At 42.8% G+C, this 19,401-nt stretch overlaps 1 protein-coding gene across 12 annotated transcripts in view; it reads left to right on the plus strand.

Annotated features, from left to right (window-relative positions):
• Positions 1 to 19,401, plus strand: part of chd9 (chromodomain helicase DNA binding protein 9) — a 306,991-nt gene that overhangs the window by 202,689 nt on the left and 84,901 nt on the right. For all 12 annotated transcript variants that reach the window (XM_072518240.1, XM_072518239.1, XM_072518242.1 and 9 more), the window contains 2 exons: positions 4,814 to 5,069; positions 9,748 to 9,958. In XM_072518240.1, coding sequence (XP_072374341.1) covers positions 4,814 to 5,069; positions 9,748 to 9,958 — 467 coding nt within the window. The remainder of the gene's footprint in view (positions 1 to 4,813; positions 5,070 to 9,747; positions 9,959 to 19,401) is intronic.

The raw sequence follows: 19,401 nt of genomic DNA on the forward strand, positions 1-19,401 counted from the left end.
CTCGCATTGATTAAGGGCAGTAGGCCAGATCAGTTAATCTTTGGTATGATACATACGTAGAGACATAGAAGATAGGAGCAGGAGGAGGCCTTTTGGCCCTTCGAGCCTGCTCCACCATTCATCACGATAATGGCTGATCATCCAACTCAATAATCTAATCCTGCTTTCTCCCTATACCCTTCGATCCCATTCTCCCCAAGTGCTATATCCAGCCGCCTCTTGAATATATTCAAAGTTTTAGCATCAACTACTTCCTGTGGTAATGAATTCCACAGGCTCACCACTCTTTGTGTGAAGAAATGTCTTCTTATCTCTGTCCGAAATGGTTTACCCTGAATCCTCAGGCTGTGACCCCTGGTTCTGGACACACCCATCGTTGGTAACATCTACCCTGTCTAGTCCTGTTAGAATTTTAAACGTCTCTATAAGATCCCCCCCTCATTCTTCTGAACTCCAGCGAGAACAATCCCAACCTAGTTAATCTCTCCTCATATGACAGTCCCGCCATCCCTGGAATCAGTCTGGTAAACCTTCACTGCACTCCCTCGAGAGCAAGAACATCCTTCCTCAGAGAAGGAGACCTAAACTGCACAAAATACGCCAAGTGTGGCCTCACCAAGGCCCTGTACAATTGCAGCAACACATCCCTGCTTCTATACTTGAAACCTCTTGCAATGAAGGCCAACATACCATTAGCCTTCTTTACCGCCTGCTGCACCTGCATGCTTAGCTTCACCGAATGGTGCACAAGGACACCCAGGTCCCGCTGCACACTCCCCTCTCCCAATTTACAACCATTCAGGTAGTAATCTGCCTTCCTGTTTTTCTTCCAAAATGAATAACCTCACACTTATCCAAATTATACTGCGTCCGCCATTGGTTTGCCCACTCGCCCAACCTGTCCAGATCTTGCTGTAGGATCCCTGCACCCTCATCACAATTCAGCCTCCCACCTAATTTGGTATCATCTGCAAACTTTGAGATGTTACATTTTGTTCCCTCATCCAAATCATTAATATATATTGTGAATAGCTGGGGTCCCAGCACTGATCCCTGTGGTTCCCCACTGGTTACTGCCTGCCAATTTGAAAAGGACCCATTAATCCCTACTCTTTGTTTCCTCTCTGCCAAACAATTTTCTGTCCACCTCAATACATTTCCCCCAATCCCATGCGCTTTAATTTTGCACAATAATCTCTTATGCGGGACTTTGTCAAACGTCTTCTGAAAGCCCAAATATACCACATCGGCTGGCTCCCCCTTGTCGACTGTACTGGTTATCTCTTCAAAGAATTCCAACAGATTTGTCAAGCATGATTTTCCCTTCATAAATCCATGCTGACTGACTGATCCTGCCACTGCTTTCTAAATGTTCCGCTATAAAGTCCTTGATAATGGATTCAGGCATTTTCCACTACCGATGTTAGGCTTACTGGTCTATAAATCCCTGCTTTCTCTACCTCCCTTTTTGAATATCAGAGTGACATGAGCTACCCTCCAATCTGCAGGGACAGTTCCAGAGTCTATAGAATCCCGGAAGGTGACCACTAATATATCCACTATTTCCAGAGCCGCCTCCTTAAGCACTCTGGGAAGCAGATTCTCAGGCCCTGGGGATTTATCCGCCTCCAATCCCATCAGTTTTCCCAGCACCAGGGGGGCGATTCTCCGAGCCCCGCGCGGGCTGGAGAATCGGCGCAACTGCGCCACGACGCCGGCACGTGATTCTCCGAGGTGCGGAGGATTTGCGCTGGCACAGCGCCGGCCGCGGGCCGCTGGAATTGGCGGCGCCGCTAATTCTCCGGCTTGGATGGGCCGAGCAGCGGCTCCGATATGACAGAGTCCCGCCGGCGCCGTTCACCCCTGGTCGTTGCCGGCAGGAACTCTGCGTGAATGGTCGGGGGGCGGCCTGTGTGTGGGGGAGGGGGGCTCCAATGGGGGGGTGGGCGTGATCGGGGCCCACCAATCGGCGGGCCGGCCTCTTCTCTCTCTTGCCCCCCCCCCCCCGGGGCTACTTTCTGGCGCGGCCGGCCCTGAACACCGACTCCATGTTGAGTCGGGGCCGGCGCGCTAAAGAAGTCCCCCGCGCTTGTGCAGGTTGCTGTGGCTCAACTGCGCATGTGCGGGTTGGCACGGCGCCCATTTGGTGCCGCGAAAGGAGGCTGGAGCTGCGTGAACTGCTCCAGCACCGTGCTGGCCCCCTGTGGGGGCCAGAATTGGTCGTACCCGGGCCCGGTTCGCGTCATCATGAAACGCGACAGCGTTCACGACCGCGTGAACACCTGGGCTCCATATTGGAGAATCGCCCCCCATTTCTCTACTAAATCTTGCTATCAAAAATAAAACAGTCATAGGTTTAAGTGGACCATTGCAGCAGTCTGTCAAATTCAGCAAATGTTACTGATCTGCTGTGCTGAAAGGTCATTGAACTGCAGTGTTAACTGTTTCCCTCTTCACAAATGATGTCTGACCTAATTCAGACATCATACCCATTAATTCATGTTCTTTTGTCAGATTCCCAGCATTGCTACAGTATTTTGCTTTTGTTTGTCTTAATTTAATTGTGTATCAGTGTGGTTATTATAAGCAGTTACAGAATAGCAATGCCATGGTTACTATAGAGTAATACTGTGATTATTATGAACACATATGGGTTTTTTTCACAAAAGGGTAAAATCTTGAATATTATTCAGTTAGTGAGTGATATCAATACAAGATAGAGCAGTGTTTCAGATTGCACTCCTAGGATCCTGGTTACCGTTTGATTTACTCTTTTTAATACATTTTTAATATTTGGTGTAGAAAATACATTTTATTAGGGGAGAAAGATCAGGACTCATATCCCTTCCAACATTTATCTTACCCAAATGAAAAGTAAAATTTAAATCGTCGAACTATGCATTTCCACTTAAAAGGGTCAGTTTACATGAACATGATTGACATTGCCAGTTGATAGTGGTTCAAAGGTAAATTTATTTTAATGTGGTCAAACTGAGGTTAATTCAATGGGGAGAAGACGGTTGGAGCCTGAACACCTGATTCTTGAATTTTGTTTGCTAATCTAGAAAATCATATGGTGCTATCTCTGAGCTGATTTTATGTTGGATAATCAGGTTTAATTTAGAGCCATACTTATGGCTAGTCAGTTATCAAAATAAAATCTGTGATATTCGAGATGACAGGCGGCCTGACTGCTAAATCCACCTCCCCTGCACATAGAATCATATAATTTATGCAGAAAGAGGCCATTCGGCTCATTGAGTCTGCACCGGCCCTTACAAAGCACACCTTACTCAAGCCCACGTATCTACGCTATCCCCGTAACCAGTAACCCCCATTTAACCTTTTTGGATACTAAGGGTAATTTAGCATGGCCAACCACCTAACCCGCACATCTTTGCACTGTGGGAGGAAACCGGAGCACGCGGAGGAAACCCACGCAGACAGGGGGAGAACGTGCAGACTCCGCACAGTCAGTAACCCAGACGGGAATCGAACCTGGGACCCTGAAACTGTGAAGCAACTGTGCTAACCACTATGCTACCGTTCTGCCCTATCTTTGGATTGTGGGGGTGAGACCCATGCAGACACTGGGAGAATGTGCAAACTCCACACGGACAGTGACCCGGGGCCGGGCTCAAACCCGGGTCCTCGCCACCGTGAGGCAGCAGTGCTAACCACTGTGCCACCATGTCGCCCGGTGTGGCCTGTCTTCTGTCTAATAGATTCTGTGTTCCATGTTTTAGTAGTGAGTGGTTGTTTGAAATATATTATTTAAGTTGACCTTGGGTGCAGTAGGTACTAGATTGAGAGCAAGTCCTTTTTTAAGCTCCTCTAAGCATTGGTGAATTGAAGTGGATTAACTGTTGTGCTGGAGTTGCAGAAAATGTAATTGTAGACATGCCTGAATGCAGTAGTAGATGGTCACCAACTAGTACCTGTCCGGATTAATATCCTCAGCGTATCTTGCATTACAATGTATGTAGATCCGTTCCGATTTTTTAGTTGAACAACTGGATCCTATCGCTGTAATTTTGTCCCCCACAACAGACACTGTCACCTGTTATAATAATAATAATAGGTTATTGTCACAAGTAGGCTTCAATGAAGTTACTGTGAAAAGCTCCTAGCCCACATTCCGGTGCCTGTTCTGGGAGGCTGGTACGGGAATTGAACTGTGCTAAACCTTCGGCACTGTAAATTCTGTGATTCTATGTGCAGGGGAGGTGGATTTAGTAGTCAGGCCTACTGGTGACAAGATTTTCATTTTCAACATTGTGAAGTATACTGAAATAAGATTCGACTTTCCACGTGCATATTAGGCTGATGACAAAAAAACTTAAACTGCTAGTGTTATCAGATTGAGTTTATAGTCAAAGCCACCACTGACCCAAGTGATCACTAATGGTATGCTGTAAAGCATTATGAAGATGCATTTTAAGTACCATATTAATCGCAGGTGCTTGACAGCAATTTGAAAAAAGATGTATTCAATCAGGAAGCAATCTCTTAAATGTTTATTACATATGGAGTCTCACTATTCATTCAGCGCATGCCGTAGTATAAAGCTGTGACACAACCCTTTGTTAGAGCTTTCTGGTTTGTTTTACATTGAACCTTTCTCCCCTTCCCTTGCGTCTTTGTTCGCCTTTCGAATATGTTTAGGTCCGAAGTTCATTTCATATGTAAGATTGTTCTTTAGGTGTCTGACTTCAATGTGGTGCGACTCTGGTTGTAAGCACTTATCCCAGCCGAGTGGGTGTGTAAACAAAAGCGAATCACTATCATAACTGCGTTCATGGTTTCTTTTAAGGTTCAAAAGCTTCAGGCGATATTGAAACCCATGATGCTGCGCCGTCTGAAGGAGGATGTGGAAAAGAAGCTCGCTCCTAAGGAAGAGACTATTATTGAAGTGGAATTAACCAATATTCAGAAGAAATACTATCGTGCAATCCTGGAAAGAAACTTTGCCTTCCTATCCAAAGGGGCTGGCCAGGCAAATGTGCCTAACCTGGTAAACACCATGATGGAGCTCAGGAAATGCTGCAATCACCCATATCTTATAAAAGGTAAAGATTTTCCTACTCTGAAATATTGTTTTATTTTATTCTCCCTCCCTTCTTGGTAGCAGTGGATTTTATTTTCGAGCTCTCTTCATCTAATGTAAAGAAGTTTTCTTTTCGGGAACCTCGGAATAGCTGCTGAATTTTCAATTTTCTAGAAACTAGGCCTGTCTTGAATCGGTTACTACCACTGTGTTTTTCAATAATGGTAGAATTTTATTATTGGTGGCTGCCCCCCCCTCCCCTCCTGCCTCCACACAGACACACGCCACCAAATTTTGTCACGGGCTATATCTGCCAGTTTATCATTTTGAAAGTGGGTGAGACTAATATACCTGACTCCTATCTATCTAATCTTTAAAACAGCAGTTAGTCGGATTATTATGTTAAATTGTTAGTGACACAAAATATTTCTTGTGTCTTAGAAAAAATAGATAGAATCGCATGACTCACCAATGCTTCATCATCTCTTAAAAGCAGTGTTTATAAGTGTGGAGGCGTTGGGGAGGATAATAGAAGTCAAACTTATGTACATTTGAGATGCAGTAACTCCATCTTTGTTCTTTTTAATGAAGGAGACCGATCCTATTTAAATTGTACACATAGAACTTTAATCACTTTGCATCTGTTTATCACCTGAAACCTCAAGGAGTTTTATATTGATAGAGCTTAATGTTTGCAGAGGCATTAAGAGTTAAAGGTATCAATAAATTAGCTTGATCAGCAATAACTATATAACTATATTTACAATTTACAGTGGAACAGTTGGATGAGACTCCCTAGCCCCTTTTTACCTGACAGGCGATAATTGCAATTCAGTTTTTTTGTTCCCAGTTTGGAGAATAAGCTTATAAACTAAATATCTTTGCCATTTCAGTCATGCGCAACGGCAAACTGAAAATTATGTACCGATAGGTGCTCTGTTTGCTCATTCAGGTATCCCAATAAAGATTTGACAATAGTTGCCATGTGAGGAAGTAAATCCTAGGGGAGAAAAACTCACTGTGACTTGACACTAATCCTGTCACCATTGAAGATAGGAAATAGGAGCAAGAGTAGATGATATGGCCCCTCGAGCCTCCTCTGCCATTCAAGACAATCATGGCTGATCCTGTGCCTCGGGTCCACTTCCCCACCTGCTCCCAATATCCTTTGCGTGTACTCAATGATGGAGCATATACAGCCCTCAGGTACAGTATTCCCAAAAACACATCCTTGAGTGAAGAAACTTGTCCACGTTTCAGTCTTAAATGATTGATTCCACCCTGGAACTGAGCCTTTTTGTTCGAATTTCCCAGCCAGGAAAAATAATCTTTTGCGTTCATCCTGTCAAGCCCCTTCAGAATCATGCAAATTTGAATGAGATCACCTCTCTTTTAAACTCCATAGAGTATTGACCCAATTTACTCAGCCTCTCATCATTGGTCACCATCTCATTTCAGGAACTAACCTAGTGACTATTTGCTGTCGTACTTCCAATGCAAGTACATCCTTCCTTAAATATGGAGACAAAAACCACACTCAGTGCACTAGATGTGGTCTTACTTGTGCATTGTGGCAAGGCTTCTCTATTCTTCTACTCCAGACCACTTGCAGTAAAAGCCAACATGTAGTTTGCTTTCCCAATTGTTTACTGTACCTGCATGTTAACCTTTTGCGTTCTTTGTATGAATATTAACATTTACAGGTTTCATGTCTTTTTTATTAAACTGCTTTTTTATTACTACCAAAGTGAATAACCGCATGTTTCCCCACATTATATTCCACTCCTTGTTGTCTATTTGCTTAACTTGTATTTGCTTCTTTGCATTTTCTTTGTGTCGTCCTCAAAGCTTACATTCCCACCCAGCTATGTATCAACAAACATAAATACATCATCTGTGGTCTTTTTGTCCATATCATTAATTTATAGGTTGTTATAAAGCTGAAGTTCCAGCACTGATTTATTTTGGCACCCAATCAAAACAATATACCAAAGGAAATTAACTGAGGGACAAATTAAAAGGGGCTGCTCCTGGTAGGGGTACTGCCCCAAAATAATAAAGAGAAACGGAAGCTTAACACGGAAACCCCTAAGGTGCCCACTGAGCATGGAAGATCTCGAGAGTGCCAGTGGACACCGTGTGCTCCCTCTCTGGGTACACCCGGATACGAATAAAGCAGCAGAAGAGGGGCAGACAGTCCGGCTGGACGACCCCCCAGGTTGCCCGCTGCCTGGACTTGTTTATGGCGAGTTTCGCCAGGCCCCGTCGCCCCCGCCCCTCTCTGCACCGGGTGCCTATGCATGAGGAGGTCGTCCGTCGTCCGTCGTCCCCGCCCCTCTCCGCACCGGATGCCTGCAGATCAGGAATGTGGGCTGAAGTGCAAACAAAACCTCAACAATGACATTGTCAAAAAACCAAAAAGGGGTGCAGCCTAGAACATTCAACGTAGTCATGGCTCACGGAATCCACAAGACCGCAGAAATAACAGGGTTCTTGGGCGTTTGTGAACCGGTGCAAGTGGTGATTGCACGGTACCACTGCGTGCATCACCCTCCACCCCAGGTCTCCATGATTTAGGGGGAGTACACCTCTGTAGAGAGACCTCCAGTGGGGTCCTCCACTACCGGATGGCAATGAAGCATGTCAAGCATGCCCAGACGGCGGGTGAGGGCAAGGAGGTGGAAGGTGTGCAGCAGCAGACCGTACAGGAAAACCCTCTGCGCAGTGTGAAAAGGCATGGTGGGTATTTTCGCGATGTGGCTAGGATTATGGGGCACTGGCGCCCAAGGGAGGTTTTGGGGCTTGGGGCCAATGTGGAATTCCGTCCGAGCAGGGGTCCGCTCAGACAGGATGTCACCGCTCACCTGTGTCGCCTCGAGACCGAGAGCGCCCTCGGGTCCGAGTACAACCATTTTGAGGCCTTGAATGGCATAGGCCGTACTGATCCTTGCAGCAGTCCACTAGTTAACAGCCCATGAAGTGCTCCTTTCATCCTTGCTCTGCTGTTTCCTATCTGGTGATCAGCCCTCCAGGCATGATTGTAAATGTTGAAAAAGTGCAAATTAGAACCACTTTCTCGCGAACTAATTTTGCAGCAAGTCAAAGTCAGTGGTATCTCAGAAATTACTGCATTTAAATTTCTTTATTCTCTCCCAACTTTCTAATTTGTCAAATTCTAAATATTTGTCTCCTGCGAATGTGACCAACAATAACTAACCATATTCAAAATTATTTGTGAATTGTATGTGGGGAGGGGTTGCTTACTTGAGAACTGGCTTTTTGGCCAAGTTGGATGTGATGCCTTAGTATTTGACTGATTAAAGCACTTATCTAGTCTATTGTGATGTTGTAGAATGAGACTTCATGAAGTGTGAAACTTTACATAAAAAGGAAAAAGAACTTCAGAGCATTAATATTTCAGAGAACAAATTAACATCCATTGCTTTCAGAGAACTATTTGTTGAAAAATATTTCAAATATTGCAGATAGCTAGAGGTGGAATAAGCAGATTGTTTTTGCCCATTGCGTTCATTAGAATATAATGAAGTGTTAAACTGTGAATTATTTTATATAGCATGTTAAAAGCATAACCATAGAAATATTACAATAAGCTCAGACTTTGGTGGGTGGGCTGTTTTCCTGTACCACTCTCTTAAGGCTCAAATTTGACTTCAACTTAAATAAATTGTTTGATATAGTAAGGTTACAATTCCTAATATGTTTTTTCTCAAGAATTAGACTTTGTTGCTTTTAATCTTCCCATAGCAATATGGTTGGCTTTTTGTATCCAAATTAAACCTCCTATAATAGATTCTAAAATTCTGTTGAAATCTGAAGTGACAATAATTATTCAGCAGCAATAATTTTGTATCTATAAATTGCTTATCGCACATATTCACGAGCCAGTCTCTAGTCAGCCATGGTGAAAGAAATATCCAGGCTGCCAGATGCTTTTCTAAACTTTGGAGGGTATTTTGAATCTTGGCTGTTGACTAAACAATGTTTGGCTTTTTGAAAAAAAACTTTGTTACTAATTCAATACAATATCCAATGTATTCATGAACCGGGTTTGCCATTTCAAATTTTAAAGGCCTAAGCACTTTTTCTAAAGCCCTTGGCTTTTATGTTTATAAATACACAGCACATGACATGCCACATACATGCGCTCTGAGTCACGGTTGTCTACACGCCACGCACAGATAAGCAGGTTGGCTTGACATTGTTTCATAAAAGCATAGAGAATGCAGTATGGAAAGAGCCCACATCCCATTGTGTCAGTGCTGGCTGCTTTCCATCAAACCAGTGTGCTTGTAAGAACTAAATCCTCCTTACTCCAGTTAAAATTAGGGATTTCTGTCTCTAAAGATCCTATCAATTGTGAATTCTCAAGATTTTGGAGTTATTCCTCGCTCCAGTATAAAATGATTTTGTTTGGTGTGTTAATGTGCTTTCTTAGTCTTGTTAGTTGCTTCCTTAGAACATGCAGCCGACAACTAATAACGCTGTTGCAGTTTAATATTTAAGTACCGCGGATCCCCCCAACCTGTCACTATTTGGCATCTGAACAACTGTGTGGTATCATGTAAAGTAACATTGGTTTGTTTGAAGCAATAGTGTTATATCCCAGATGCAGATTATTCATCGGACAATGTGATCAAAGGATATAGAACCAGGATGATGAGTGTTCTCTTTGGTACTAGGTGCTGAAGAAAAGATTCTAGGAGAGTTCAGAGAGATACACAATCCAGTTGCTCCAGTCTTTCATCTACAAGCAATGATCCAGTCATCTGGTAAACTAGTCTTAATTGACAAGCTGCTCCCAAAGATGAAAGCTGGTGGTCACAAAGTTCTTGTCTTCTCCCAGATGGTGCGCTGCCTTGACATCCTTGAGGACTATCTTATTCAAAAGAGGTACAGGCTATGATGTACAAATCTCTAAAATTAAGAAATGGAATTTGTTTGCATAACACTGTATAATGCTATATTTTAGGGGCACACCTCATATTTTTGTGTAAAATTTCCACTGCAAAAATCATGCTCCTCGTTTCAATTTTTGATCACACCTCTGGCAGTGTTTCTATTATAGTTTGCTATGTCAAATGTCACAATATATTTTCGAGCTCTGGCCAACAGGTGGTTGTACAGGGTGCTTTGCTGAAGTCCCTTCCCATCACTGTCATCTCATTTATGAAATAATTTTAGCTACCAATTACCTTCCGACAATGTCACAGGTATGTTATTAGCTATGTTATATCAAAGGATTTTGCAGCAAAACTTAAGAACACATTCAAACATAGCAACAGGTAGGTCTGTAAATATTGCATTTGAAATACTGATGTTTAGTGTAACTTTAAATATTGTTAATCTTTATTTAGATAAAACCTTAAAAATACTTATCTTAACTAAAAATGTTTACATTTTTCAGTAGTAGAGCATTAAAACCAGAGCATTAAAACTACTTGTGGCACAGTGGTTTGATTTGCTGCCCCATAGTGCCAGTGTCTGATTCTAACCTTGGGTGACTATGTGGAGTTTGCACATTTCCCCGTGTCTGCATGGGGTTCCCCCAGGTGCTCCGGTTTCCTCCCACAGTCTAAAGATCAATGCATGGGGTTACAGGGATAGGATGGGGGGAGTGGGCCTAGTTAGAGTGCTCTTTTGGAGGATCAGTGCAGACTCGATGGGCTGAATGGCCTCCTGCACTGTATAGACTCTAGATTCCACTTTGGATGAACATTATAGGTCTGATAACACAAATTGGAGAGCACCGGAGTGTTCTCTATGTCTTGTCTAGCCCTCAACCAGCACTCCCAAAAAGAGGAAATGGTCATTTATTTAATTGAAGTAACAGTAACTAGACTTCCAATGAAATTTGTTAGCTAGAAGAATCTCAAAAGATGAATGATTTGATCTACTGTGCGTTCCTGTCGCTGTCCTGTGAAAACACCAGGATTTGGAAGTAGAATAGGTTGTGGTGTTATTAGTGATTGAGTTTTGCTTCATCTCAACAAATTACACTGGCATTCCAATATTCAAATTGAATTGACATTTGCAAGTATGATTTCTGGCTTGTTTGTGTGAGAATTACAGCCCACTAATTTCCAGCAACTTGAGCTGTTTTCAATTTGTTTGTATATGCATCATCGAGGTTTTTCAACCTCCATATCAGAGCAGTCAGTATGCACAAGGAATGAGTTGTATGGGGAAATATTCAGTTCCTCGCCCATTGCTGCAAATCACATTCTTATGCACCCGTTATAATGCTTTGGGTGCATAATTTCTATTTCCACTACAACAAAATAAACGTTTGTGTTAGAAGTGCAAAATGGCAGTCTTGACTTTGGGTGGCAACGTATGAAAATCTGGTACCTTCAGACATTTTGCCTTCCACTAATTTAACACAGAACAGTAACCCATTTATTTTATCCTGTTATATTAAAATAGTTTTTAAAATATTTTAACCCTGCTAGAAGTTGAAAGCCAAATATTGTAATAAACCTCAAAATGTCAAAAAACCTACTTGCTCGAGATGGCATGCTCCTAGAAAATAAAGTTCACAGATTCTGCTCTCTAGCATATTCAGTGATTTCTAAATCCATTATTGTTGTAAATTGCTCATTTGTACTGTAGACATTTTCCCTCTGCAATAAAAATGATTGTTTGATATCCCTGCAGCAGAAGTTATGGGTACCCCATGTCGCAGTGCACTTAATGTTGACCCTCACCTTTACATGTTATATTGTTTCTGAGATGTTGGCTGTTTGAGGATCGTGTCAGCTTTTTGAAACTGTCCGTTGGCTTTATTTTTGTTTTTGTGCGGAGCATGCATGTTGACTGAATGCAGTCAAACCTCGGCCAAACAAATGAATATAATATTTTATACAATCCTTCACGCAAGTCAATGTATTGAGCTAGTGCTTTATTCTTTAGTCACAGGTTTGTGCAGCACAGATTTTCATATAACTTCCCAACCTGATTAGTTTTCCATCTCTGTCAACTCTATAGAGAAATTGGAAATGGCGAATTGGGTGCTTTCTATAGGATGGGAGCTAGAATATTACTCTCTATGCCTTTCCACGTTCCTTAAAGTGGATATCCAAAATAGTATATCAGTGGCTTGTATGAACAGTGTGATCCTTACCCACCGTCTAACTGGAGAATTGTACATGAGGCTTGTTTGTATGAAAATGAGATTTCCAAAAGAGCTTGTTGAAAGGGGAGGCAGTGGCGTAGTGGTATTGTTATTAGAATAGTAATCCAGAGATGGTGAAATTTGAAGTCATAAAAATCTGGAATTAAAAGTATAATGATGACCATGAAACCATTGCCGATTGTTGGAAAAACCAGGTGCTCACTAATGTCCTTCAGGGAAGGAAATCTGCTGTCCTTACCTGGTATGGCCTACATGGAACTCCAGACCCACACAGCAATGCGGTTGATTCTTAACTGCCCCCATCTGAAATAGCCTAGCAAGCCACTTAGTTCAAGGGCAATTAGGGATGGGTAACAAATGCTGGCCCAGCCAGCGACGCCCACATCCCAAGAACAAATAACAAATGCAGCTGAATAGGAATATTAACAATTTTTCGGTGAGAATTTCATCTATGTCTAGTGTAGCGGAATCATAAATGCATTATTTATGAATGCGCATGCAATTTCACACGCACAAAAACCTATTCATTTTCCAAACCTGTAATCCAAGAACGTGATGATGAAAACTGCCGAATACAATTCCTGTTGGCTTTTAGAAAATGCTTCCTGAGATTGCAGTAAAACCAATTATAAAAAGTGCTATTCATCAAAGCTCTCCTGATGGCATGGCACCATAGACTTGACTGCATTACCCTGCATGTTTTTTGAGCTATCGACACAGCAATGTCACTTGCTGCACTTCACGTAGTCAGTTTGCAATATTTTCCCTTAAGAACCAATAGTATAAACATTGTCATATGGTTGAATTAACCAGTGAAAACTCACTCAGTGACAAAACACATAAGAATATTTTTTGTCAGCAATTATTTATATGGTTGACTGGGCTGAATGACCTACTGTTTCCATTGCATTTGTCCAAATAATTATTTTTGTTGCAAAAGAAGATTTGAGCAAAATAATGATTGAGGATAATTATCAAGCAAGGGCCCATACCAAGCACCTTTTAATCTTTTGTGGATTCTTGGTCACCAAGCTGATTGTGCATTTTATTTCTTTTCAGCCAGTATATAACATACTTGTCCAGCTTGTGGTCTTGTGTTAATTCTTAATTGCAGCAGTCTGAGGAGTAGCCACTTGGAGTCCTCACTGGCGTTTTCAAATCAATTTACCAATTGCCCAGTTAATTCTGTGTTGACACGGCCAGTTGCAGTGCTCCTCCTTCAGCATAGTGGGTCTGTAAAGACATGTACAGGTTGAGTATCCCTTATCTGTAAATTGAAAACCAAACAAATCCAAAAACTGCCATCGACCTTTAATCCGAGAGCCCAGTTGTTTGTCCACTTACCTTACTATTGTTGGGCTGAACATGTCAAAAAGAGATTTATTTTAGATATCCTGTAATTATTATTCAGTGGTACATCTTACTTTTTCAGCTGTTTTATTTACTTCAGACTATAGCTAGGTTTGGCATGGGCCATTGTAACTTTATACACTGTATGCGAAAACCAAAATGATCTGAAATACCATTACCCCTGACGGTTTCAGATCTTGTAAACACAGAAATCGGACTCGACTGTGAATAAAAATGGGTGTTGATTTTTGGTGGATTTCCAGTGCTGAAACAAAACAACTTTTCCCGAGAGTGTTAATTTTGAGTTGCATTGTGACTTTATAGATTTAACATAGCATGGCTCATTGTTTCAGTTTTCACCTGACTGTCTGTTTGCTTTTTGTTTGTGACGAAGAAAAGCCTTGAGCATAGATCAGGGTTTCTGCCTTGAGCCAAATGAAAGATGGGTGGAGAAAGCTGACTATTTCATTAGCCTGTGTTGTCATTGGATTGCATTGTGCTACAGCTTAATATGTGTAAAGGTTTGATTGTACCCTTGCTCAATATTGCAGATTATTTGGAAAAATGACATCCATGACTTACCATGGTGAATTATATTTTTAAGCTTGGTGGTGTCTCAAGTTGTGAGTCTTGACCTCTCATCTCTGTTTCTGAAGAAAAAAAAGTTCTGAAACAGATTGATACACGATTAGCTCTTTCAGAAACAGTGGGAGGTGCAGTGCACCCATCCCCTGCCATTTTGTTAATTGCGGTTGTATATGTGGAGTTAGTGTTGAAGGGTGCCAATAACTTACGAAAGTTTACTTTGTTCCTGGCTATTAGCAATTTTTGATCAGGGATGGAGTTGTGCTCCACCCTTTATTTAAATTCTACAACAGTTTGCACAATCCCCCCGCTAACTAACTGCCAGATTCTCGATTCCTTACATTTCTTTTTCTTTTCACCATACCCTTTATTTCTCTCCTCGCTATCATTGCTGTCCTCTTGGTTTGTTCACGCATCTTATTTGTTTCTCGGACATTTCAGTGCCCATTGTTATCTGCCCACCTGTTAACAACCTTTTGGTTCAGTGTCATACATAGTGTGAAAAATTGAAGCACAAAAGTCTTCAATTCCAAGATGAAAGCAGGTAACGTGTAAGCAGCTTCCTCTATTTATACCATTTTACTAGTTGGCGATTTGGAGTTCTGCATTTAGAGTTATATCCATGCAGAGGGCAATTGTCACTATGCAGCTCAACGTACACACTGAGCTTCTTGCTGAAATGTTGTGCATTAACATTACTGCTCATCAAAGCACAGGGCTAAATCGCTGGCTTTGAAAGCAGACCAAGGCAGGCCAGCAGCACGGTTCAATTCTCGTACCAGCCTCCCGGAATGTGGCGACTAAGGGCTTTTCACAGTAACTTCATTTGAAGCCTACTTGTGACAATAAGCGATTTTCATTCATAGGTGATATTTTATTCGGGATAGCGTGGAAATCGGTAGTGAGACTTGCACTTTCCTTATGAGCAGCTTGGATACACTCTGTGTACGGACTTCAATCTGCTGTATAAAGATATTCAGGTTGTGTATGTTGGCAATACACTCCAGCCCAATGGTGCCTGTATGTGCAGAAAGCCATACTGGGAAATGCAGCATTGCATTTAGATGATTTGACTCCCTCTCCAGTAATTGATTCGACTGATGATTTTCTTTTTGTGGACTGGCAGGAACTGTTTAATATCACTCAAGAATTAGTCATCTGTGAGTGTGCTTAAGTGCCCTATTTTCTGACACTAGAAGAGAAGGTCCATTTGGGTTCTTGAAGGTTTGGTACATAGTGGAGGTGAAAGGTAGGAGCTGGCAAGTTCACAGATGGTCATCTCGCCTGTTTTCTTCCTTTGAAAAGAATCACTTTAAAATTAATGTTAAAATAGGAAAGTATAAAATTAAGGAGCTTTTAAGTTTTAAAACGAGCTGGGCACACAACACCACCTGGCTTGGAGACTGCCCTTGGAGGTAAGTGCGAAATGGGCTGCCTACCGTGAAAATCATACATAGAAGTCTTGGCCAGGGTAAGTAAAATTAGTAAAGGCACGATAAGAAAGGCATGAAAATCCTTGACTGAGTAGGTGTGATACTTGTAGGAACTGCATGCATACAAGCTTGTCAAAACTAATAGTTTGAACGTGGCCATTTCTCTTGAAATAATTTGAATATGGCTATTCCCTGAAAAAATAATTAATGTAAAAATGTCACTCCTCTGATTGCAAGACAGGCGACCTTGTAATCAATTTGCTTTGGTACTTAAAGCAATGAGAAATGTGTAGTTAGTGGAAATTAAATTTGTATCTGAGCATGTTTTGATGGGCTTCTTAATCAGTAAGAAATAAATGATTAATTGTAGCTTGGCTATGTCTTATTTAAGATAATTATAGAGTGATAAATCTGAGCAGTAAATAACGAGAGAGCCACAATTACCACAATTTCTAATTCCAGCCCTCAACAGGTGAAAACACTTGCAAAATAAATACACATTTTCTTTGTATTTAATTTCGCCTAATTACATTTAACAATCTGTAAATAAATATAGTTTCACATATGTAAATTAGAGGCTAAACTAGCTAGGTTTAATTATTTACTGACCTATAGCGGTCTGTTTGGATGTGCATTTATTTAGTAATTTATGGGGGGCTTAGCTCAAACTCTAAAATAAATGATGTCTCAATATTTAGAAGAAAACTGTTTTGTATTCATTTACGGGATGTGGGTATCGCTAGCTAGGCCAGCATTTAATTGCCCATCCCGAGTTGCCCTTCAGAAGATGGTGGTGAGCTACTTTCTTAAACCGCTGCAATCCTTGCCTGAAGTGTAGGTGCACCCACAATGCTGTTAAGGAGGGAGATCCAGATTTTGACCCAGTGACAGTGAAGGAACGACAATATTTTTCCAAGTCGGGGTGGTGAGTGACTTGGAGGGGAACCTCCAGGTGGTGGTGTTCCCAAGTATCTGCTGCTCTTGTCCTTCTAGATGTTGGTTTTCGTGGGTTTGGCAGGTCATGCCTAAGGAACCTTGGCGAGTTACTGCAGTGCAACTTGTAGATGGTGCACATGGCTGCCACCGTTTGTCGGTGGTGGAGGGATTGAATGTTTGTGGGAGGGGTAGAAATCAAGCGGGCTGGATGGTGTTGAGCTCCTTGAGTGTTGTTGGAGCTGCACTCATCCAGGCAAGTGGAGAGTATTCCATTATACTCCTGACTTGTGCCTTGTAGATGGTGGACAGACTTTGTGGAGTCAGGAGTCCATAGGATTCCTAGCCTTTGACCTATTCTAGTCACCACAGTATTAATATGGCTAGTCCAGTTCAGTTTCTGATCCATGGTAACTCCCAGGATGTTGATTGTGGGGGATTCAGTGATGCTAATGCCATTGAATGTCAAGGGGCAATGGTTAGATCCTCTTTTGTAAGAGATGCCAATTGCCAGGCACGTGTCTTGAATGTACCTTGCCGCTCATCAGCCTCTAGCCTGGAAATTGTCCAGGTCTTGCTGCATTTGGACATGCACTGATGAAGCAGCTGAAGGCTAGGACACTACCCTGAGGAACTCCTGCAGTGACGTCCTGGAGCTGAGATGATTGACCTCCAACCACCACAACAATTTTCCTTTGTGCCAGGTATGACTCCAACCAGCATCGAGTTTTCCCCTGATTCCCATTAACTCGAGTTTAGCTAGGGCTCTTTGATACCATACTCTGTCAAATGCTACCTTGATGTCAAGGGAAGGAGCTGAGTGACCCTGGCAGAACACAAACTGAGCGTCCGTGAGCAGGTTATTACTGAGTAAGTGCTGCTTGATTCCGGACCCCATGAAGTCTCATGGCTTCAAGTTAAACACAGGCAAGGGAGGGCAGCACGGTGGCGCAGTGGTTAGCATTGCTGCCTCACGGCGCCGAGGTCCCAGGTTCGATCCCGGCTTTGGGTCACTGTCCGTGTGGAGTTTGTACATTCTCCCCGTGTTTGCGTGGGTCTCACCCCCACAACCCAAAAATGTGCAGGGTAGGTGGATTGGATACGCTAAATTGCCCCCTAATTGGAAAAAATGAATTGGGTACTCGAAATTTATTTTAAAAAACACAGGCAAGGAAACCTCCTGCTGATTACCACGTACTGACCACCATGAGCCCTTCCATCACTTTGCTGATGATGGAGAGTAGACTGATAGGACGGTGATTGGCTAGGCTGGATTTGTCCTGGGTACAGATCACACACGGGCAATTTTCCGCATTGCTGGACGGATGCCAGTGTTGTAGCTGTTCTGGGACAGCTTGGCTAGGGGTGTGGCAAGTTCTGGAGCACATAGTGACTACTATTGCTGGAATATTATCAGGGGCCACAGCCTTCGCAGTATCCAGTGCTTTCAGCCGTTTCTTGATATCACATGGAGTGAATCATATTGGCTGAAGACTGACATTTGTGATGCTAGGGTTCTCCGGAGAAGACCGAGGCGGATCATCCACTGGGCACTTCTGGCTAAAGATTGTTGCGAATGCTTCAACCATGTGTTTGGCACAGATGTAGTGGGCTCCTCCATCATTGAGGATGGGGATATTTGTGGAGCGTCCCCCTCCAGTGAGTTGTTTAATTATCCACCACCATATAGGGCTGGATATGGCAGGACTGCAGATCTGATGCATTTGTTGTGGAATCGCTTGCTACTTACTCTGTTTGTCATGCAAGTAGTCCTGTGTTGCAGCTTCACCAGGTTGATGCCTAATTTCTAGGTATGCCTGGCGTTGCTCCTGGCATGCCCTCCTGCTCTCTTCATTGAATTAGGGTTGATCCCCTGGCTTGGTGGTAATGGTAGAAGGGGGATATGCCAGGTCATGAGGTTGCAGCTTGTGGTTGAGTACAATTCTGTTGCTGATGATGGCCTACAGCAACTCATAGATGCCCAGTTGTGAGTTGCTAGATTTTTTTCGAAGTGTATCCCATTTAGCACAGTGGTAGTGCCACACAACATGTGGAGATGGGATTTTGTCTCTACAAGGAGACTTCTACCGATACTGTCATTGACAGATGTATCTGCAGCAGGCAGGTTGGTGAGGATTAGGTGAAGTAGTTTTTTCCTCACCACCTGCTGCAGTCCCAGTCTAGCAGCTATGTCCTTTAGGACCCAGCAAGCTCGGTCAGTGTTGGTATCACCAAGCAACTCTTGGTGTGGTCATTGAAGTCCCCCACCCAGAGTATATTCTGCACCCTTACCATCCTCCATGCTTCCTCCAAGTGGTGTTCAACATGAAGGACTACTGATTCATCAGCTGATGGTGTTCGGTACGTGGTAATCAGCAGAAGGTTTCCTTGCCTGTGTTTAACCTGAAGCCATGAGACTTCATGGGGTCCGAAATCGATGTTGAAGGTAACTCCATCCTGACTGTATACCACTGTGCCACCACCTCATGCCAGGTCTATCCTGTCGGTGAGACAGGACATACCCAGGAATGGTGATTATAGTGTCTGGGACATTGTACGGTATGATTCCGTGAGTATGACTGCGTCAGGATGTTGCTTGACTAGTCTGTGAGACAGCTCTCCCAACTTTGGCACAAGCCCCCAGATGTTAGTGAGGAGGACTTTGCACGGTCAACAGAGCTCGTTTGCTGTTGTCTTTTCCTGTGTCTAGGTTGATACCGGGTTGTCCGCCTGGTTTCATTCCTTTTTTGTGTTTTCATATTGTGTTGGAATACAACTAAATGGCTCGCTAGGCCATTTCAGAGGGCATTGCTGTGGGTCTGATTTCCTTCCCTAAAGGACATCAGTGAAACAGATGGGCTTTTAGGACAATCGACAATGGTTTCATGATCAACATTAGA

This window comes from Scyliorhinus torazame, chromosome 10, assembly GCF_047496885.1.
Source record: "Scyliorhinus torazame isolate Kashiwa2021f chromosome 10, sScyTor2.1, whole genome shotgun sequence".
NCBI lineage: Eukaryota > Metazoa > Chordata > Chondrichthyes > Carcharhiniformes > Scyliorhinidae > Scyliorhinus > Scyliorhinus torazame.